Raw genomic sequence first — 21276 nt, forward strand, 5'->3', positions numbered from 1 at the left:
CCCTTTGGGCCCGGGACCCGGCTCTGTCTGGACACTGGATCCCCCGCCACGTGGGAGGGAGATGCTGAAAAGTACCTGCGGGGAAATGTGACGTGCTGGTGGGGGGAAGAATTGTGTCACCTTTTCCCCGTGTCGCCTGGGACGGCCCCAGATGTCCACTGGTCCCCCCGCCTTGGTTAACTCTCAGCCTGCCCCAGATTTCCCCCGAAACAGGGTGTTCTGCACCGTCCAGCCCTCGCCAGATGTTAAAAGTCCATTGCACTGCGAAGGGTCAATTAACCTCCCCCCGTCTGCTCCTTTCACTGAGTTACCGAACGGTTCCCTTTAAACCCGGCCCTGGCTGGCCTGAGCTTAAAGCTGGAACCAGCTGACTGAGCGACGCAGAGCGAGGGTTGCGTGGGTGCCAGGATCGGGCCAGAAATGGGGCTGAGAAATAAAGAGAAAACGCTGCCACTTCGCAAGCTAAGCTGGGTTCCAGGGAAAATCCTTCCACGTCGCCAGCAAGGCGGCCGGCCAAGTTCTCAGGCCAGGGTCGCCGCCTGGCGTCAGGGGCTGGTTCCTTTGCCTTCGGCGGTGACGGGGAGCTGCTTTGAGAGGCTGGGCCCCTCACTTTAATAGTCCGGTCACCCTTAGAAATGAGGGCGACCCCTAGAGAAAGTCCATTCTCGTGGGTCCCGTGCTGGAAGAAATTCCAGGCTGCAGTTAGCTAAAAATCCTGCCCCGCTTCCTTGCCAGCGAACGACCCCTTGACAGGCGACAGCCCGGCCGCTTTGCTGACACGAGACCTTGGCTCGGCCTCCGAAACCGCCCCGGACTCGCCTGGCCTGTCAGCAGTTCAGCTCCCGCCCGTCACGCTGCGTACGCCTTTCCCACGTGCGTTGCCTAGGGGCGCTGACGAGCGGGGCGGGGTAACTCTTTAAATGACACCCCCCGAGGCGTGTTTTGCACAGCGCTTTGTACCGCCACGTGCGGGCGGCTCAGGGTCCCGCGAGGACGCTGACCTCGGCCGCGGTTTGTCGCCTGCTGGCTCAGCTGCGTAGCATTGCTGCGTACGGAGGAAGAAAAGGAAGCTGGTGACGCACTGGCCAGTAACCTCATGGCGTAGGCACGGAGGGTGCATCCCGTGGGCTGCACAGACGGCCCAGGCGCCTGCTCGCGGGATAAACTTGATCCCCCAGTTTGCCCTCGACACAGGAATGCGGCTCTGCCTGTCTGCCTGGTGCCGCTGGCCTCTGAGTCAACAGGAAAAAGCCAACTGAGAGCAGGGGGGAGGAAGCCGGGATGGCATCAGCTAATTGGGGACCAGTCAGCGGGGCAGAGGCCTGGACGTCCGGTCGGCCGGGCTATAAGGAGCCAGGGTTAGATCCCCTCTGTGCACGACGTGGCGGGAACAAAGCGGCCAGCTCTCCCGGAAGAAGTGCATTTAGGTAAGACACGGAGCTTCGCCACGGACCGTCGCCCGCTGGGGTGACTTTCAGGCTCTGTCATTATCCTCGGCCTTCGTTTGGGACACGTTCGGTCCCGCTCCGTGCACTTAAAGCTCCCGTCTTCAGTCCTGAACGGAGCCGGCTGTGGTTATCAACTCAGCCGGGCGCCGGAATAGAGAAGCGGAGGGGGGGATACCCAGCTGCCGGGCGTGGGACACCGGCAGAGAGGCTGGTCTGGGTGATTTCTGGGCACCGCAGGGAGACGCCGCTGGAGGGGCTGGGAGCTGGAGCGCACCCAGAGGAGCCTGAAAGGCGAGGGTAGGGCTGAGGAGCTGGTCGGGATGATGGGAGAGGCAGAGAGCCTCCGGCGCGCTGTGGGAGGGCGGGTGACAGGGCGAATCACTGCAGCGCCTGGCACAACGGGGGCCCTGATCCGGTCGGGCTCTGGGCAGCGCCTGGCACAACGGGGGCCCTGATCCGGTCGGGGTCTGGGCAGCGCCTGGCAGGTCCCACGGAGGAGGCAGATTCCCCAGCCCGCGCCGTCTCCGTTCATCTCCCTCCTGTCCCCGCCGCAGGTCGATCCAGCGCGAGACACAGCCATGGCCCGCCTCGCCCTCTTGCTGCCCCTGGCCCTGCTGGCCGCCGGCCTGGCCCTGGCCCGGGGGGAGTCCCGCTATGAGAAGTTCCTGCGGCAGCACGTGGACCCCTCGGATCCCAGCCCCGCCGACCCCCGGCGCTACTGCAACGACCTGATGCGGCGCCGGGACATGGCCACCGACCGCAGCTGCAAGCACCTCAACACCTTCATCCACAGCAGCGCCGAGCAGATCGCCACCGTCTGCGGGGCCGGCGGGGAGCCGGCCGGCGGGGACCTGCGCCTCAGCGAAGACGCCTTCCCCCTCACCCTCTGCCGGCTCCAGGGCGGCGCCGAGCCCCCCAACTGCGACTACGGCGGCTCCGACAGCACCCAGAGGATCATCATCGCCTGCGTGGATGGGGAACCCGTCCATTTCGAGACGCAGGTCTAGAGCCGGGCAAGGCAGGGGCAGCGAATCGGGCCCCGGCTGTGGGGTATGGAGTCCTTTCACCAAGCCCTGCGTCCGGCCTCCGACCCTCCTCGGATCAACCCCCGAATCCAGCCCAGACCCTCCCCGGATCAACCCCCGAAATCCAGCCCAGACCCTCCCTGGATCAACCCCCGAATCCCCCTTAGATCCAGCCTCAGATCAACCCCCGAATCCTGCCTAGATCCAGCCCAGACCCTCCCCGGATCAAATCCTCCTTAGATCAGACCTAAAGCGTCCCTCAACCTGACCCTCAGCCCTTCCTTGGCTTGCCAGCTCTGGGCCGGGCCGGTCTCCCCGTGCTGTATCTGTGCAGCGCCTGGCACTGGGGCGGGGATCTTGCTGCGCTATCACTAATAAACTGCGACCAGGAGATTTCAGGCCCTGTCTGCGTCTGACTCGGGGTCTGCCATCACCACCGGGCGACGGCGCGGGGCAGGGCGGCGTTTCCAAAGGGCATTTGAAGGCCCAGCTCCTATGACCTTCCCAGACGACCTGCCCCTTCCCCGTCCCTGCTCTGCACGGGAAGCGGACCTGGGAAATGCTCCAGCCACGCTCAGGCACGGGGAATGGGGCCGAGCGGACGCCCCGAGCAGCTAGTGAACCGGCAGCTCCGGATGGAGGCCAGGGGCTCTGCAAAAGGAGGCCCAGGAAGATTTCTAACCAGGCGTCCTCCGGGGCGTAAACCCAGTATGCCAGTCAGCCGGCAAGACTGGCCACCCTCGGTAGCCCTGGACTCTCTGTCCCACCCGCCCCAGCTCCAGCTGCCCAACGGGGCCGCTTGTTTGAATAAAGTCATTATTCAGCCCAGGACCTGACGGGAAATCAGTCCGAGGGGTTTGATCTGCCGGGAGGCCAGTTCTCTGCCGTGGGGTTAGACGGCAGAGCCCCCGGGGGGGTCCCTGGGGCCAGTGTGGCAGTTTTCCAAGCCCTGCTGTACATTCGAACCCGCCCGCCCCCGTTTCAGGGCCTGGGGCTGAATCCCGACTCTTGGAGGTGACACATCAATGCGCAGAGTTTAAATCGATGTCCTGGCGCCCCGGCTTCGAGCACAGCAAGCGCTCAGCCGCTCAGGTCTGCAGGGCCGCGGCCAGCGGACGGTCCGTGGGCACCTCTACGCCCAGCCCAGGCTCCCACGCGGGTTGGAGCCACGCCCCCTTCTGTCCACACACGACCTCAGTCCTAGGATCCTGCAGGGCAGGGCAGAGCCCGACCTCTGCTCTCTGGGGTCTGATTCTGCCCCAGGGGGTGAAAGGGGCACAGGGTCACATCCCAGGTGAGCCCCAAGTTTCTGTCTGGTTTTTATGGCTCTCCCAAGAAGCTAAAGATGACGCAGGCGAATGACAATAGCAAAGGAGATTTGCAGAGGTCGGTGGCAGACGCTGGACGCGCCCGGAGGGTTTGTGTAAGTGGGGGAATGGGCCCGCTGCTGTGGGGAACTTTCCTTGCTCGTGGTGGAGTTGGCTAGCAAAAGGATCTGAGTCCCTGCTCCCACTCCCTTTACCCAGAGGCCCAGCTGACCTCGAGGGCTCCCCTCCCATCTCCTGTGTGGTGGGGTGCCTGTAACCCCGACAAGGCTGGGCCCAGGATTCCTGGGGCTCAACCCCCCAATCTTGCCATGATCCCTTAGGGCAGGGGCTACGGTGTCCCCACTGCAGGGTGCTAACTCTGCACTGGGCACTGCCCTGACCACTGATCACTGCACACAGTGCAAAGCCACACAATGTATTACACAACACAACACAACACAATGTGTTACACAACACAACACAACACAATGTGTTACACAAACAGCAACCACACATCAAATAAAAATATGAGACAAGCGGAGACAGGTGAAAGGCAAACACCCAGCACGGCCCCCTGGCCCGGGGCAGCACACACAGCGTCTCTGGGGTGTCAGGGAGGTTCACAGTCCGTGTCACACGTCGCAGGCCCCTGTCCAGGCCCTGGCTGTGCTGCAGGGATGCAGAGAGTCAGACACGTTCTCTGGCAGTGGCCGCACACTCCCAGGGTCCCCCTGGTTCTCCCCAACTGCTCACCACACCCGGCTCCAGCCCCAGCTCCTGCTCACTGCGCTCCGTGCAGCTGTGCTCGGCTCGGCTCCCTGGGATGCCGCTCTGCTTCTGCTGCCGCGGGTCGGGTCAGCTCAGCCCAGCTTCATGTGCTCCTCTTCCAGCTGCCGGCTGCTTTGTCCTTGGCTGGGCCCCGCTTTCTGCCCAGGCAGGCAGCCCCAGCTCACAGGGAGGGCTGGGCTCCCCCCACCCTCCTGGCTCGCCCGTTAGCCTGCCCACCCTGTTAATCAGGCTGACCTGAGCTGGCCTCTCTCCACTGGCCCTGGGGGCTGTGTCTGTCCCAGGGTCCTGCTTCCTCCAGAGATGCCAGTCAAAAAGACCCGCTCAGTTTCAGTCAGTTACATTTGCAAAGCGGTCAAATTGTGCAAACGGGATTGAGCAAGCGGCTAGAGGTGGTGAAAGGTGCAAAGGCTGGCGGGGGGGCATTAGTGAGTTATGGGGTCTGGGATTATTTTTAGCAGAGCCTTGGTTTCGCTCGGTGATTTTGCAAAGCCCCAAAAGCTTCCGGTCAACCAGCGTGCGTTGGTTAAACCCAAGGCAGGGCGAGCAAGCGAAAGACGCATTTGCACGGAAGCTGGGGTTGAGGGATTACACGTCACAGATTTAGTCGGACCTGCCGGGAAGTCAAAATCTCAGCATCTCCGCTCCACAGAGCAGCCGCTGTCTGATGAAAAGAGCAAGGTCCGGTTTCCTCCCAGGCGTTTCCGGCCCCTGTTCCGAACGGACAGCCAGAAGCTAGGCGGAGCAGCGACGGGACAGAAGACGGGCGACCCAAAGCTCTTGGGGGTGGATCTCTGGTTAGTTACGGGGCAGGGATGCCTGGGCTGGCGAGTTGACCTGGTTAGTTACAATCTGGTTGGATCCTTGTTCTTTCAGCGAGGCAGGTTTGGGGGACCAAGGTGAATTCAGGATTCAAAGGAAAGCCAAGCGGGGGAGACAGGACGAGAGGAAAGACCCAGTGGGGACAGAAAATCACCCAGCAGGAAAAGGGAACACAACACGGGGGCCCTGCTACTAATCCAACATCCGCCCCGGCGGACTGCGGCCTGGCTGGTGTGATAACGCGACACGGGTGAAAAAACCAGGCCAGGCTGGCCGTTCCCCCTCGCCGGCAGAGAGCTGAGCCGCAGCGCTGGCAGGCCAGGGGACGCTGAGCGGAGACACACCGGGACGGGGGACAGGGCGGGTGGGCTGAACCGATGGTGTCTTTTTTCAACACTTCTTTTTAAGGCTCCCAAAGAGGAGGAAAGGGGGCAGCAAACTCCATCCCCCACGTTAGTTTGTCCCCGGGTTAGGCCGTCACGGCGATTTTGGTCTCTTCGTTTCTGGCTCCATGGCTTCCACCTTCCACCACGCGTGATCTCAGCAACCCTCAAAGCGTCTCAGCCGCGCCGCTTCGCTTGGACGAAGCCGGCTTCTTCCTCCGGTCCTCTCACACTTCTTGCAACGTCCAGCCCCGCTAACACCTCGGCCGGCTTCTCACGGCGGCGGTGACGTCTTACGAGCTTTTTCCCAGGCTCTTTACATCTCAGCTCCCAGCAGGGGAACGGGTGGCAGGCCGTGGTCTTGACAGAGCCCAAAGAGACGCAGCCGCAAAGTGGATCCAGAGAAAATAATAATGCTCTCATGAGACGGAAAAGATTTTTGGTCATAAAAGTCACAGGTCCAAGCCCCGAGTGACTCGAATGGGATGCCCCGTGCGCTGGCGGGACAAAGGGAAGGTCCTGTTCTGCCTTTCTAGCCTCTAGCACGATCCCCTCCCGGCCGTCTCCTTTTCCCGCCCCGGCCTTTTCCATCTCTCCCGTCCCGTTGCCTGCTCCCTGAGCCCTGTCTGTGTGGAGCAAGAGATTGAAAAACAACACGATTTGTTCTTGAATAAAAACCGGGCAGGAGCCCAAGGGAGCTGGACGCAGCCTTTCCCATCCCCTGGGCAGCAAACCTGAGCCCAGGCGGCCAGTGGGACGACGTCAGTGATAAGGAGCAAAGAAACCGCGAAGCCGGGCGCTCAAGGAGCGATACAATCTGGTGATGACACAGACGTAACCGAACGAACACCGAAGGTCGATTTTAGCCCAGCACCAAAGGTCAAAGTCCGATGAAATGATTAACTGAGGCGGAGGAAACAGGATCACAAAGTTGGTCCAAGTCCACCGGTCGCCCCGATGCTGGGAGAATGTGGTTCAAATCACCTCGTGTGAGACACTCAGATCCCGGCAAAGAGGCCAGCCCTGCACGGAGGCAGGGAAACCTGCCACGCTTTAGTTACCCCCGGGATGCTGCCGTGGGGAGCCAGAGCCGGGAACGGGCCCTCTGACAGCCTGAGGAACATCCAGTGGCAGGGAGTTCCGGGGGTCAACGCCAGCACCGGAGAGGCGGAGCCTGCGGGGTGGAGCAGCTGTTAAAGAGCCAAAGTCGCCGGCGTGCAGAGCAAGAAAGCCCTGCCTGGAGACAGCTCCCTGCCAGCTGTTGGGGGCTGGCTTCTTGGCCTCGAGGGGGCCTGGAAGCCGAGGGTGGGTTAGAAAGTCCTGCTGGACCGGGCACGTTCTCGGGCATCTGGCTCCGTTTTGAAAGAGCCTCTGAACGCCTGAATCGGCCCCACAATTGTCTGGGAGATCCAAGGCTTCTCTTTGCGCCAGGTGGGCCCTGCTTTCATTACAAATTCAGCCCTGGTGAGATCCCCCGAAAGAAGGACACCGGGCGGCCCACAGCCAAGCGTGGAGCCCAGCTGCTCCCTGGCTGGTGGCCTGTCTTGGCGGTCTAGGGCAATCTGAGTGGCTTGACCGCTGTTCTGGGGCCTCAAGCTGCTTCGGTTGCTTGCTTGACCAGTCTGGACATCTTCTGCTTGGCGGCGATGAAGAGGGACGCCGAGAAACCTTGCAGCTGGCTCAGTTTCCACCACCCACGGCGCACAACGAGACATGCCTGGTTGCATACGCATGCAGATAACGGCGAGGGGGAACAAGAAGTTATCCTCGTACAGCTGGGGGGAAAGTTTTCCCTGCCAAGCGGCATACTTTGTTTACGGCCACTCCCAGGTATCTAGTGCACAGCCTGGCAGGTTGCATGGCGCGTTAGCTGTAAAATGTCACAGGTTTGAACCCTGCCAGGTGCAGATTTGATGCTCTGACTTCATCTCGTCTTGTGCTGGTGTTTTGAAGGCAGGACTGTGATCTGTGGGTTCTCATTCTCTACGAGCCGCCGCCACGTCCCAGCTTTTTCAGTCCTATTCAGAGCCGCCTCACCAGCCCTGCAGCCGTCTCTCTCGGCCCCGTCTGTTCGTAGTCAGAGATCGCTCCTCGGTGAGAAATAACCCTCTTCCTTCCTTCATAAAAATCCGGCTCTATCCAGTGGGCGCAGGACCGGGGCGTTCCCACCTGCAGGGTCCCCGGAGCACGGCGCAGGGCGTTTCCAGGCTGCCTAGTTCTCTGCCTTCGCTGCATTAACTGCCTCGACAGCCCTGCCTGCTTCCTCTTCTGTCCCCGCCAACTTAGGCCATGACACGCCGCACCGCCCGGGCAGGCCTATTTCACCCCGGAGGGAAAAGCACCTTGGAGAAAACACACCCGCCTGGACACGCGTGCCGATAAGCTCCCCGGAGAGCAAAAAAGCGTCTCCGGCTTTTGTTCTGGTGAATTTCAACCGGTCCCACATGGTCGTTTGCAGTGAGAAATTCAGGCCGTTGCAGCCGCTCCTGGAAAGCTCAGTCCTTCCTTTGCACCGTTTCGGGATCTTTGTTTCCCGGAGCAGGTTGTCAGTGGGTCTCTCTCCACACGGCGCCGCTTCAAAAGGCTGGGGAGAATGTGCCTTTCCCTTCGCCCAAACGCTGTCTAGGAAAGCCCCTTCCCTGAAGGCCCTTTCAGCCCCCAAGTGCTACCCACACATTGCACGAGCCTGTCCCCCGGAGGAGTTACAAACAATTCCACAATCACACCACACACAATTTCATTTGCAACCCCACGGACCTGAGAGGGATTCAACTTAATTCAAGACCGGTTCTCTTAGCCCCGTGCGGTCTGGCCGGGACACGGTCAGAGAGGGTTACCTCTCTCGCCGGGGGTGGGCCGACATTGGTCGAACGGGTGAGTCCGGGCTTATTTTCCCATTAAAAATAAACTTCCCAAAAGGAAAACCAGCCCCAGTTTTTCCAAACTGCTCACAGGGGGGAACCCCGGCCTGCCGGAGGGATTGATTCACTCAGTGTTTCTCCGCTGACTGGTTCAGAGGAAGCAAGCGTGAAGCCTGGCCTTGGTTAATTTTTGGGCTGCCCCCGGGGGTCCCAGTCCCCGCACGAGGGGATTCCAACCAAAGGGACTGAGCTGTCAGATCAATGCAGATGTTTAACTCCAGTGAGACTGGAAGAAGCCGAAAAGGAAGGAAAGAAAAGGCGACGGTGTGAACGCTACCGAGGGAAGACGTGGATTGCACGGTGCAATTCCAGGTAACCCGAGGAGCGATGCAGCCTGTGGATTACGCAGAAAGTAACCAGATTACCGCCGAGTATCGACTCGAGCCCCGTAGCAAAGGTTAACGTGTGAGAAAATGATTAACGAGGTCTAAAGAACCAAGCTCACGCAGCCGGTCTGAATTCCCAGGCCGCCCCAGTGACGGGAGAATGGGGCTCAATTTGCCCCGTCTGTGACAACCTCGCTTGGAAGGAGACCCGGCAAGAAGCCAGCCTGGAAGGAGGCAGGGAAACCCGCCCCGGCCTTAACACAGCTCAAGCGCCAGCCTGGAAGAGCCGAGCAGGACTCCGTGGGTCCCTCAAGACAGGAACCAGCCCTCTGAGGGACCGAGGCTGAGCCTGAGGAACATCCAGTGGCGAGGAGTTCCGGGGGTTAATGCAGACACCGGCGACACCCAGGAGAGGTGGAGCCTGCAGGGCGAAGTCAGCTATTAAAGAACCAAAGATGCCTGTGGGCTGGTGACACAGCCTGGCTCAGAGCAAGCACCACAGCAGGCATAATCAGCTGGCTCGTTGGTCTAGGGGTATGATTCTCGCTTTGGGTGCGAGAGGTCCCGGGTTCAAATCCCGGACGAGCCCAGAGTTTTTTCTTCTTGTAAATTGCCTTTAGAAAGCCGCTGGGGTGGGGAAGAGGAGCAGACAGCCGCGGGAAGCGAAGGTGGGATAAAGGGGCCCAGAAACGAGGGATGCCGCCGAGGGGAAGGGGGAAAGTTTGGTCCTACTGGTGATTGCACTGGGTGCCTAACTCCCTTTGGCTGCTTGAAAACCACAAACCATCTAGCCCCCTCCCTCAGCCCCTTTCCAGGAGTGTCTGTGAAATCACTCTGCAAGGGGGCACTTGGGAGCAGTGAGATTTAAACCTACACCTCTCAAAGGGCTGGTACGGAAGCCTATTGGCTTTGGGTACTCGCCCCCACAGCTCCCTGGAGTCCGTCCTCTCTCCCTCGCCCGGCCTCCTGGCCGCTGATGTGCAGATTTCGCCAGAGGAGGGCACAGATCCCAAGCCCCAGCGACCTAAATTTGCCGCCATCATTCAACGCCCGCTTGCTCTGCTGTTGGTGACAAATAACACCACTTAATAAAACTCTCACACCGGTTTGAGGGAGCTGGGGCTGTCCCAGACAAACCGGAGCCCGGGACGAGGCTGTTTAATTAGCCACGTCTGAAACAATCTCACTGTGACGCCTGACCGGAAAGGATTGGGGCTGGCAAACCAGGCCCAGGCTGAGCTGCCTGGGCGGGTGCGGGGAGAGATCCCATTACCCTGAAATTTGCAACCGGAGAAGAATCCATTTTTGTCCCCACCCCAAAAAAATCCGTTGTTCCAAAAAAATGAAACGTTTTCCTGACCAAGTTTAGTTTTCGCCTCCCGCCCCCACAGGGACAGCCCTGGCTCGGGGGGGTGGGCGGGGCGGCTCCTTCTTTCGACAACACCCTGCAAAACTCACGCAAAGTTGATTTTGCACTGAAGGAAAAATGTTTCTCGGCTGTTTTTTCACAGGACGAATGATCCGTTGCTGCCGAGTTTCAAGAGATGTTGCAGCCAAACCTCAGCCCGTTTGGGAACAAGATGAAGTTTTTTTTGTTTTAAATCCTTTTACGAGAACAGCTTTTGCCCTATCAAAATTCCTGACACGCGAGAGAGGAAAGACGCCCAGAGTTATCAGGTGGTTGAAGCCAAGGCTGCTTGGACCTAAAGCAAGAGACACGCCTTTAAATCAACCAACCACGCAACTAGCTCTGGCTATGCTGCTCAAAGCGCCATGTAAAATCGGGGAATAAAAGCATCCGTCCCGTGTAAGGGTTTGTGACGCAGCAATTCGGGGGGGGGGAACCCCAAATCCAGCCGCTGGAGACTAATCCAAGGTTTTGCTTAATGAATTAGGAGGGTGATTTTCACGCAGGAATAAGCTCTGACTAGACAGAGAGGGCTCAGCGAGGGCCCGCAGGGTTGGAGAGACGGCCTCGGAGTGAAAAGGCAGGGGCTGGATGAGAAAGGTCTCGCTGGGGAACGCTGCAGCTGCATGGAGGGGGCTTTGAATCCAGGTTTTCCTCTCGAGCGGCATTTCCCAGCCAATTGTGTGCACGGGACAAGGGATGCATTTCAACATTCAGAGGTGCCTGTGGAACAGCCTCAGGGAGTTAGGCACCCAATGAGCCATGCTTTCTACCCCCCTCTGGGGCCCGGGTCACCTCCCAAGCCTGTCTGCTCCTCTAGCTGCTTTCTGAATGCAATGTGCAGAAATGAGACCTGGGCACACAGCCAGGATTTGAACCCGGGATCGTACAACCCCACAGCAAGACACATGCCCCTACACCAACAAGGAAAGGCATGTGCCATGCTGACTCACTCTGCACTCAGTGCTGGCTCCGCCTCTCATGGGCGTCGCCAGCCTTGGCGTCGACCCCCGGAACTCCCCACCACTGGATGTTCCTCAGGCTCTCTCAGGTGGGTGCGTCCGTTCCACCGAGGCCGTGGCGGGTTTCCCTGCCTCGGATCAGAACTGGCTTCTCGCCGGGCGTTCTGCAACGCCGGAGTTGCTTTAAATGACACCAGGGAATCACTTTACAGCCTCACACCGGCCTTTCTGCCATCTTCTTCCAGCAGCAGGGGAATGAAACAGTTCGCCTCTGATTCGGCGGGCAGTTCCTCCGCTTGAAAGAGCTGCGTGCTGGACCCACACCGCCGGGGGAAAAGAACGAAACAGGCCCAGAAATTCACCTTGGGGCTGGTTTGCCTGCTGCGTTCGGCTGAGACACAGTTAACAAGGCCGGCCGACAGACTGTGGTTTTCTGGTGCAGACCAGCCCTCGGCAGGGAACCGCTGGGCCCAGATCCCGCCCAGACGGATTTCACAGGCAACTTTGTGCCCGGACTGAGGGGTGGATTCAGACATTCAGCGGCTTTTCAAAGGAGCCCAAGGGAGTTAGGCACCCAGGAGAGCACCAATTTCAAACCCACCCCTTCTTCACAGCTGTGCCCACCCACCCCTCTCCGCTTCACGCCCCACCTCAAGGTGCTTCCTAAGGGCAATTTGCAAAATCACCAGCCCTGGGCTCGTCCGGGATTTGAACCCGGGACCTCTCGCACCCGAAGCGAGAATCATACCCCTAGACCAACGAGCCAGACAAGAACACGCCCATGGCACGGTCTCATGATGCCTCTCTCTGCCCTCGGGCACCTGTGTGTGTTTAAGACCTGCCTCGCCCTGCCAGATCTGCTGCACACCGGAGTCCCTGGAGAACGGTGGAACTCCCTGCCGCTGCGTCTCACGCAGGCTGACGGCTCAGCCAGGGCCTCCTGCCCATCCCTGGCTACCCGCAAGGTCCTGCTGGGCTGCCTCAGGCCGGCACTTTAGCTGCACTACGAAAGGTTTCCCGGCTTCCATCCAGGGCTGGCTTCTTGCCCAAGCCTGATTGTCTCACGCGCGGCCAATGGTGCCACCTTCTCCCGTCGCTGGGCTGACCCGGGGACTCACGCTGGCTGCCTGATTCGTACCTTTAGCCCCGCTGAATCATTTTCTCCCCCGTTCGCCTGTGGTGCCGGGCGGGAAGCGACTCCCGTGCTAGTGCGGCAACCCGCAGATGGCATCATTCAAGGCTTTTCCTTTCCGCCCAAGTTCAATCCCTGCAGTTGGCCGGGGGGCGCGGCAGGAGGGGGGCGGAGACGCCCGACCCATCTCCCCTCACTCACCGCATCCGTGCTGCCAGCCTCCTTCCCCTGGCCGGGCCCCTCCCTGCTTTCTTCCCCCCTTTCCTCTCCCGTCCAGGACGCGCTCCCAGCAAAACCACCTCTTCAGAGACCTTCTCCCAGCTCTCCTTTGCCGCGGGGCCCACAAAAATCACCCCAGCGGCTGGGGGCCAGCGCCCGTCCCGGGCACCGACGTCGTGTCAGCGTCTCCTTGGCCTCCCCCGCCTGTTTGCCGGGCTCCATCTGCCAGCTCCTGTCTGACGCTTTGATTGTAAGCTCCTCGGGGCAGACCCCTCTTGTCGATCTGTGTGGAAACGACCCGGAACAATGCTGACGGGCTGCGGGACTAGAAAGGAGGAGCCCCCCTTGAGGCAGCCGCTCGCACCCCGAATGCCCATGCGCCAGGTTTGGATTTCCTCGCCCCAGGAGAACCGAGGCGTCCGTCCCTCCACGCCGTTGACTGCGGTTCCTCCCGGGGAAGCAATTTTTGGCTGAGCCCGCCCCGCTCGTCTGCTGGCCCGGCTGTCTGCCTGGGAACACGAGGAGCCGGGAACAGGGCTGCCGACTGAGTCCCAAACGTTGGGGAACGTGCCGGGCAGGACGGCCGGAGCCTGCCGTCTCTTGGGGCAGGCTGAAGGCCAAGGGAGGGATAGGCGGACACACAGCGTCCCTGAGAGAGCCAGCACAACCACCAGTGCAATCAGCCGCAGAGCCGAGAAAGGGCCCGTGGCGCCGGCAATGCAGCTTCCCTACCCATCTCTGGCCAGCGCCCATGAGAGTCGGACTGGCTGGGCCTGATCTCCAGCCAGCCAGAAAATAACGGGGGGAGGAGGGGGTGCAGAGAGCCCCTGGCATGTGAAGGGAGACAGGAGGGGCTGGTATGGGGTATGGGGGGGGTAGCCAGAGCCCAGACCACGGGAGGTATGTGGGGAAAAGAGACGGACGATGCAGACAGTCCCACTGGTACGGGGGGAAGTGCAGGATGGAGGGACTGACGGACGCACAGTTGCGGGCGTGAGCCCTTCCCAGGAGCTGTGCAAACAAATCCGATGCAGACGCCTCGGTTTATTGTACAAGTGAGACAGAGAGAGAGAGTTTCCCTTTGCTGTTCTGATAACGGCGCGGCGCTGTCCAGTGGGGCAGACGTGGACTGCACCGTGTCCGTTTCTGCAGTGAGCTCTGTCCTGACACTGGTACTACTGAGCCTACAAATAGCTTGATAAATTCCCTCTGTGTGTGCAGGGCATGAAAAGACGCCAGCCTAGCCTGCTCTGACAGCAGAACGGGGAGTGCAGACCCCGACTGCCCCATCCTGAGCCCGAAGGCCGAAGAAAACCTAGCAAGGAACCTAACCTGCAAATAAACGCCCCTAAAGCACAGAAGGCTCCACCCTGGGAACAGCCAAAGCACGGTAAGAAGAGACCGGTCCTGCTTGCAATGAGCTGGTGATGAACACCTGTACTGAACCCGGAGCAGCACGGCACAGCCGGGCCCAGAGACTTACAGCAGAGGCAGCAAGTATCAAAGACGGGGTAAAAACACGGAAACGTTCGGTCTCGTTCTGCAATTGTCATCTTGGGGCATCGGATCCACGACTGACAGAGCCCCGGCTCCCTCCTCATGCCCACCACTGGGCTGGCTACAGCAACGCATGAAAGGACTGGTCATTATATCACACCGGCCGGCAGCACTTTGTGAGTGTGTGTGTGTGAATGCTGCTCCGGACCTGACGGACCCCTCCCGGCCGCCCGGCTCTCTGTCTTAGACACAGTTTTTGTCCTGGTCTGACTGATCTAGTCTTCAATCCTCCTGCAGCCCGCGACCCAGGCTCCGAGGAAGGCCCAGCGCCTTGCCACACCTCCCTTCTCCTCCAATCACCGTCAGCCCCTCTCTGCTGGGTCCATCCGGACAGACCAACCGTCACTGCTACCTCCAGGGTGCCCGTCTTTCTGGGCTGGGTGCATCGGACGCACCCCCGCCATCGCCCAACGGGCCAGCCTTGAAACGGGAAAGCAGGAAGGAGTCTTTCTGCAAGAATCAGGCAGCACAGACAATGCTGACGAGGTTTATTCCCGGCACTGGGAAGTCGGATAAATCCTTAGCCATCTGCACGAGTTTCGACCCACAACTCGTCAGCCGAGAACACGTTCAGGCCTTACAAAGCCGTTCTCTGACTCCTTCCACACACCGACGCCTGGCAGGGTGACGGCCTGCCGGGACTGCGCCGTGTCTTAGTGCTCGGATGCCATTTCTTGCTGGCCCCCGGCCCCCGCTTGGCAGCCCGGTGCAGCGCTGCGCTTGGAAAGGAAAGGGAGCCGCTCGAACGTCTCGGTGGGAAAACAACCCCCCCGGCTGCGAAGAACCCGGCTCTGAAGCCCGGGGCCCGCAGCTCTGCCGGCCTCCGAAATCTGGGCTGATCTCGGCCGTGGTGCAGGAGCCACTGCTGGAAACGCCCCAGTGGGCAAGCGGCCGCCGAGTGGCCAGCCTGGCGAAACCTCGCCCCATGGAGTAAAACCCCCTTCCTGCTTCAGGGCTTGTTTCTCGGGGACTCTGGGGATGGGGGAGGCCCCACCCAGCTCGTCTCTTTGGAGCTGGGCGTCCATCCTACCATGTACAGCCGCTTCGCAGACAGTCCTAGCAAGGGGGTGATGCAGGCATCGAGACGCTCACAGCTGCTTTCAAAAGAGCCCCAGGGTGTTAGGCACCTGTTAGAGTCGCCCACACAGCCGCCGTTTCTAAGCCACCCACAGCCGCTCTGTGCCCCCGCCAGAGCTTTCTCTGCAGCCCCCTGCAGCCGTTGGCTCCAATTCCCGGCTCTGGCTGCTTTGTAAAGGCTATCTCCAAAAACAGGGCTCGTCCGGGATTTGAACCCGGGACCTCTCGCACCCAAAGCGAGAATCATACCACTAGACCAACGAGCCAGCTGTTAAAAACAGGCGTGGTGCCCTCTGTGAGCCAAGCTGTGTCACTCTGTCCCAATAGCTGCTGCTGCCCTGCAGGCTCCGCCTCTGATGGGCGTCGCTGGCCTCTGGAACTCCCTGCCACTGGATGTTCCTCCAGCCGACGGCTCAGCAGAGGGCTCCTCCCTGTCTCGAGGGACCCACGGCATCCTGCTCGGCTCGTCCAGGCCGGGGCTTCATCTGTGCTAAGGCCGTGGAGGAGTTTCCCCGCCTCCGTCCAGGGCCGGTTCCTTGTCCATCATTTGCCCAAGTGAGATTGTCTCAGAAGCGCTGACTTGAGCCACGTTCTCCTGTCGCTGGGGTGACGGGTGAACCAAGGCGGACTCGGGGACGCCGTCCCTTCAGCCTTCATTAGCCAGCTCGTCGTACGTGATGCTGGGCTAGAACTGACCCTCGCCGTCCGCACGGCTCCTACTGCGTTATCGACAGATTGCATCTCTCCGTCGGTTCCCGGCCACACTCCCTAACCCAGCTCTTTGCTCCTCGTCTTCCACGTCCTCCCGCCCCTGGCCCGTGCTCAGCTTTGGCCTAGCGCCAGATGTTAATTAATGACTCAACGGTGTCATTTTTCACCAGGGAGCAATCTCTGACTGCAGGCGAGGAGGGCGAGGAGCTGTGAGCGTTGTACCCGGGGTGGAGAAGGCCAGACCATGGGAATAAACAAGCGGGGACGTGCTGGGGTCCAGTGTCTTTGGAGACCTGGGTTGGAAGCCCCCGGGCCCGTTCTCAGAGGGGTTTCACAACCATTTGCCCCGGGGGCTGGATGTAGGCAGTGGGAGCTGTTTGCAGAACAGCCTAAGGGAGTTAGGCACTCCGTGTAGAACCCAGGGCCTCTAGCCCCCAAAGTGAGACTCATGCCCCCAGCCCCACAGGCCGGCTCGCTCTGCCCCACAAGCTGCGCCTGGTGGGGCCGTCTCTGGCACTGGCCCCCGGAACTACCTGCCACTGGATGATCCTCAGGGGTGAAAGGGCCTCAGACCCGTCACAGATCAGAGGAACTGCACCCGTCTTCCCCACCCCCCACGGCATGGCAGGGCCTCCGGTCCCCCAGCCGCACCCTCTTCCCCAGAGCCCTGCAGCCCGGGGGTCTCTCAGCTCCCTGCCTGCCCGGTTCTCTTGCCTTCTCCTTGGAGACTAACCCCAGAGGCTCCGCCAGCGGGTCTGGTTTCCATGCAACCTCTGCTCGCCCCACGCCAGGGGTTTCCCTTGAGGTCAAACGTTCATCCCAGATTCAGCTCCTTCCTTCCAAACCTCCCCTGGGGCCTGGGAACCTGCAGGGTCCGGCCGTCTGCTGCCCCGGGCGATTTATCTGCCAACTCCTCCTGCGTCCCTCGGTGCCAGGAAAGGCCAGTTTGCAGCTCGCCCTGCACCCCCCGCTGAGGGTGACCCCCAACTTCCTCCCACCTGCCAGCTCCCTGGCTTTGGCTCCGGTGCATTTGCCCCCCACCCTGAATTGCCCCGGCTTGCCACCTACTGGGCATGCTCGGGCCACTGGGCTACAAGGGAGCATCTCTCCTCATCTCCCTGCCCCACAGGGCTGAGCCGGCGCCGAGGAATCAGTCGTTACAAAGCGTGTAAGGGGATGAAACCTCCGGGAACTCGCCCCCTGGGAGCACCGCGCTGGCGCCTCTGGGCGAAGGGCCCCCGCATGAGCCGGGTTTTGGGTCCGGCGTACACGGGGGGGGGGGGGGGGTGGACCCGGAGCTGGGGTTCCTACTCCGCGAGAGGGGGTGGCTGGGTTCAGAGGAGACACGGGGACGTCGGGGGGGCTGGTTGGAGCCAGACATGTGGGGCCGGAAGGGACGTGGCGAGGTATCTTTCAGCTCTCCCAGCCTGGGACTCTCCTGTTTGCCCTCCCGGAACCGGCCCCGGCCCCCGCCCCCAGCCGGGTCAGCACTGAGCGGGGCGGGGCTCACCTCCCCCCCTGCACCCGCCGTTCCCACAGCTGGGCCCCGTCCTGGCTGGGATGGGGAAAGGGAGGAGCGGCCCAAGGGGTTCAGAAGCGCGCCGAAGGAATGGCTCACGGAGGGCCGGACAGACACGTATCTATGGGGCCGTTCCCCCGGATTCTGGGGCACCTGGCCCAGCTCAGACCCCACCCAGGGGGCCTCGCCCGGCAGTGGCCAAGGACTCAACCCATCTCTCCACCCTACAGAAGTGGGGGGCTCCCTAGGGGTGGGGGGGGGGGCAGGGGAATGCAGACGTAGACCCCGCCCCTACCCATCCAAGCCCCGCCCCTGCAGACCATAGACCCCGCCTCTACCCATCCAAGCCCCGCCCTTGCAAGCCAACCTCCCCACAGGGCGCCCAACAAACTCAGGCGAGGCCGCTCGTTCTGCCGTTGCTGTATTGTGAGCCAGGGCAAGCCGTGTACACGAGGCGGAAGCGCCAGCCACGGCGTGGTCCTATGATAAAGTGCGAGGGCGGGGGGCCGACCCCCGCTTCGTCGGGGCCCCCCTTCCTGTGCGGGCTCCGAAGAATCCCGGCGGCAAACAGAGCGGCGGTTAAAACAAAAACTAAGCAGCAGCCGCACCCCTGCGGAAGAGCCGGGCTGGTCCAGCGGGGGGAATGTGGCGAGGCCCAGCCGACGCCGAGCCGAGGGTTGGTCCCTTCCCCAGCGGGGCACCAGCTGTGAGGAAGTGGGATTTGCCCGTGGGATTTAGGAGCGGCGTTCGCTCCGGTGAGGGAGGCTGGGGCTCGGGGGCAGGCGTCCCGGGGGCTGTGGGAAGGAGATCTGCGCACAGGGGAACCTGCAGAGCGGACAGGCAGACGGAGAAGGGGACGGTTCCCGGGGCTGGCCGGACAGAGGGCAGGGCTGATGAAGCGCAGACCCGGGCAGGGGCCGGCTGGCCGGATAGCTGGCCGAGCCGCGGGGCTAGGCCAGACCAGCGGCCTTCATGTGCTCCACCAGCACGGAGACCAGGTGCTCCAGCTTGCGGGCGGCCTGCTGGCTGGCCTCCAGCACCTCGGCGTGGTTGGCCTTCTCCCGCCCGCCGTACTCCAGCACCGCCTTGTTGGTGACCAGCGAGAAGCCGAAGACGCGCAGGCCGCAGTGCCGGGCCACGATCACCTCCGGCACGGTGCTCATCCCTGCGGAGACGCCGCGTCAGCCTGCGGGGAGGGTGCTGGCCCGGCCAGGCCCCCCCCCCCCCCCCCCCCCCCCCGGCCCCACCCCGCGCCCCGGCTCACCCACGGCGTCGACGCCCAGCCGCTGCAGGAAGCGGCACTCGGCGATGCTCTCGTAGTTGGGGCCGCCCAAGGTGCAGTAGACGCCCTCGTGCAAGGTGTCCCCGTAGCCCAGCTCCCGGCCCACGGCCAGCGCCAGCGCCCGCAGCTGCTCGTCGTAGGCGTCCGATATGGCGGGGAAGCGAGGGCCGAACCTGGGGCGGGAGGGGAGAGGTCGTGGGTCTGCCTCCAGGCCCCCGCGCTGGGCCGGGGAAGGGAGGGTCGGGGGGCGGCTCCTACCGCTCGTCGTTGGGGCCCATCAGCGGGTTGATGCCGGCCAGGCCGGGCATGTTGATGTGGTCCCGGATCAGCATCACGTCGCCCACCTCGTAGTCCGGGTTGAGCCCGCCGGCCGCGTTGGTGACGATCAGCGTCTTGGCGCCCAGCAGGTGGAAGACGCGCACCGGGAAGGTCACCTGGGGGGGCAGGCAGGGCAGGCGGGAGGGGGGGCTGCCACCGCCCTTACACCAGCCCCGCAGCCCCCCAACATCCCCCCCCCCACTCACCTTCCACAGCGGGTACCCCTCATACATGTGGAACCGGCCCTTCATCACCACGCACGGCACCGCGGCCAGCGTCCCGAACACCAGCTTCCCGGCATGGCCCACAACTGGGGGGGGAACGGGCAAGGGTTAAACCGTCCCGGAGCCCCCCCCCGGCACTCACTCCCCCCATAACCCCCCCGCCGGTACCGGTGCTCTGGGGGAAGTTGGGGATCTCCGTGTAGTTAAAGGTCACCGGATCCTTCACCAGGTCGGCCAGGCCCCCGAGCCCCGAGCCGCAGATGATGGCCAGGCTGGGCCGGTGCTCGGTGCGGGCCAGCAGCCAGTCGGCCGTCTGCTTGTACTGCTCGTAGGTGTACCTGCGGGGGGGGGGGGGACACGACACGGCACGTTCAGGGGAGTCGGGAGCGTGGGCTCCACCCTGCTGGGTGCCCTCCCCGCCGGCCCGCTGCCTCCCCTCCCCGGGGATCTGCACGGTGCGGGACAGACGGACAGCCGCCCGGGGAAGTGAGACGCCCCCCACCCACCCCCCAGCCAGGCGCCAAGCCAGGACACAGGAGACTACAGTTGGGGGGCAAGTGGAAGGCCACAATGGCCCCACTGGGGAGAGAACCCAGGAGTCCGGGCTCCCAGCCCCCCCTTGGCAAGATGCCACTCGGCAGCCCGGCGGTTGGGGTGAGGCGGGGCGGCTCCTATCAGCGCCAGGCAGCGGGGCAGGCGCCAAGCGGCTCCTGGGCCCTGGCAGCCACCTCGGGCTGGCAAGTGGGGGGCAGGAGCTGCGGGGCTACCGGGCTGGAGCCGGGCGGGGAGCAGAGGCCGCGGGGGGCAGGAGGGAATTGCACAGCAAGGGGGGGTGAGGCCGGGGAAGGGGGAGCTGAGCCTGCCCTTCGTGACCCTCCTCGTCACCCCCATGAGAAGGGCCCCCGACCCGCGGCCCCCTGCCAGCCCGGCCCCCCCCCCCCCCGACCCACAGCCCCCTGCCAGCCCGGCCCTGCCCCCCCCGACCCGCAGCCCCCCCCGACCCACACCCTGCCAGCCGGCCCTGCCCCCCCCGCCAGCCCAGCCCCGGCCCTGCCCCCCCCCCCCCCCGACCCGCGGCCCCCCGCCAGCCCGGCCCTGCCCCCCAGCTCCTCCAGTGCCCCCCAACCCGCTGCGGGCTGGGCCGGGGAGTGCCCCTGGCCCGTTCACCCCGAACTAGCCGCGGGCTGGGCAGGGGGTGCGGGGGGGGTCGCGGGGGGGGGGTCAGAGCTCGGCCCCGAACTGGCCCCTCCAGCCCAGCCCAGCCCTTCCCCGCGGGTCTCTCCCCCCCGGCCCGGCCCGGCCCGGCCCGGCCCCACCTGCCGCCCTCGGCTGCTGCCGGCTCCATGGCGGGTCCGCGCGATGCTGCGCTGGGCTCGGCTCGAACCCGGGCTCCCCCCGCCTGGCCCCGCCCCCGGAGTGCCCCGCCCCCCCCGCCTAGCCCCGCCCCCGGGAGTGCCCCGCCCCCCGCCTAGCCCCGCCCCGGCCTAGCCCCGGCCCCCGGCAGGGCCCCGGCCCGGCTCCTGGGGGTGGGGGGCAGGCGGGATTTTCGGGGGGGGGGCTCTCCTGTCCTCAGACTCCGGGGGGAGGAGCTGGGGGCGGGGCCAGAGTATCACCCCCTCCCGGCAGGGAAAAGGGGCGGTGGCTTTCTCAGGCCCCTCCTCCTAGGCGGGGTTCCAAGAAAGGCGCGGCTGAGAAGTGGGCGTGGCCCGTGCCGAGGGGCGGGGCCGGAGGCCGTGGGACGCAGCCCACGAGCTGCGCTGCGCCTGGCGGGCGGGAGCGGAGCAGCCGTTGGGGGCGGGCACTCGGGGGAGGGCGAGTGCGAGGCCGGCCAATGGGCGGGAGCCAGCGG

General features: G+C 63.1%; 2 protein-coding genes and 3 non-coding genes across 5 annotated transcripts; 2 read left to right on the plus strand and 3 right to left on the minus strand.

Moving 5' to 3' along the window:
- Positions 1–1071: 1071 nt before the first annotated feature.
- On the plus strand, positions 1072–3239 carry LOC137149180 (ribonuclease-like). The gene is made up of 2 exons (XM_067542544.1): positions 1072–1427; positions 2003–3239. Exon 2 carries the CDS (start codon positions 2027–2029, stop codon positions 2453–2455), a length of 429 nt encoding a protein of 142 aa, XP_067398645.1. The 5' UTR covers positions 1072–1427; positions 2003–2026; the 3' UTR covers positions 2456–3239.
- Positions 3240–9535: 6296 nt separating this feature from the next.
- On the plus strand, positions 9536–9607 carry TRNAP-UGG (transfer RNA proline (anticodon UGG)). The gene has a single exon. It is a non-coding gene; the product is annotated as a tRNA-Pro (tRNA).
- Positions 9608–12081: 2474 nt separating this feature from the next.
- On the minus strand, positions 12082–12153 carry TRNAP-CGG (transfer RNA proline (anticodon CGG)). The gene has a single exon. It is a non-coding gene; the product is annotated as a tRNA-Pro (tRNA).
- A 3414-nt stretch (positions 12154–15567) lies between these two features.
- TRNAP-UGG (transfer RNA proline (anticodon UGG)) lies at positions 15568–15639 on the minus strand. The gene has a single exon. It is a non-coding gene; the product is annotated as a tRNA-Pro (tRNA).
- Positions 15640–17652: 2013 nt separating this feature from the next.
- PNP (purine nucleoside phosphorylase) lies at positions 17653–20850 on the minus strand. Its single transcript, XM_067542529.1, has 6 exons — positions 20744–20850; positions 19596–19765; positions 19410–19513; positions 19144–19319; positions 18868–19058; positions 17653–18768 (listed from the first exon to the last, which is right to left on the minus strand). Exons 1-6 carry the CDS (start codon positions 20770–20772, stop codon positions 18554–18556), a joined length of 885 nt encoding a protein of 294 aa, XP_067398630.1. The 5' UTR covers positions 20773–20850; the 3' UTR covers positions 17653–18553.
- Between the last annotated feature and the right edge of the window lie 426 nt (positions 20851–21276).

The sequence above is a fragment of the Emydura macquarii genome, unplaced genomic scaffold (assembly GCF_026122565.2).
Source record: "Emydura macquarii macquarii isolate MOO-44397 ecotype Brisbane River unplaced genomic scaffold, CSIRO-AGI_Emac_v2 contig_713, whole genome shotgun sequence".
Taxonomy (NCBI): Eukaryota; Metazoa; Chordata; order Testudines; family Chelidae; genus Emydura; species Emydura macquarii.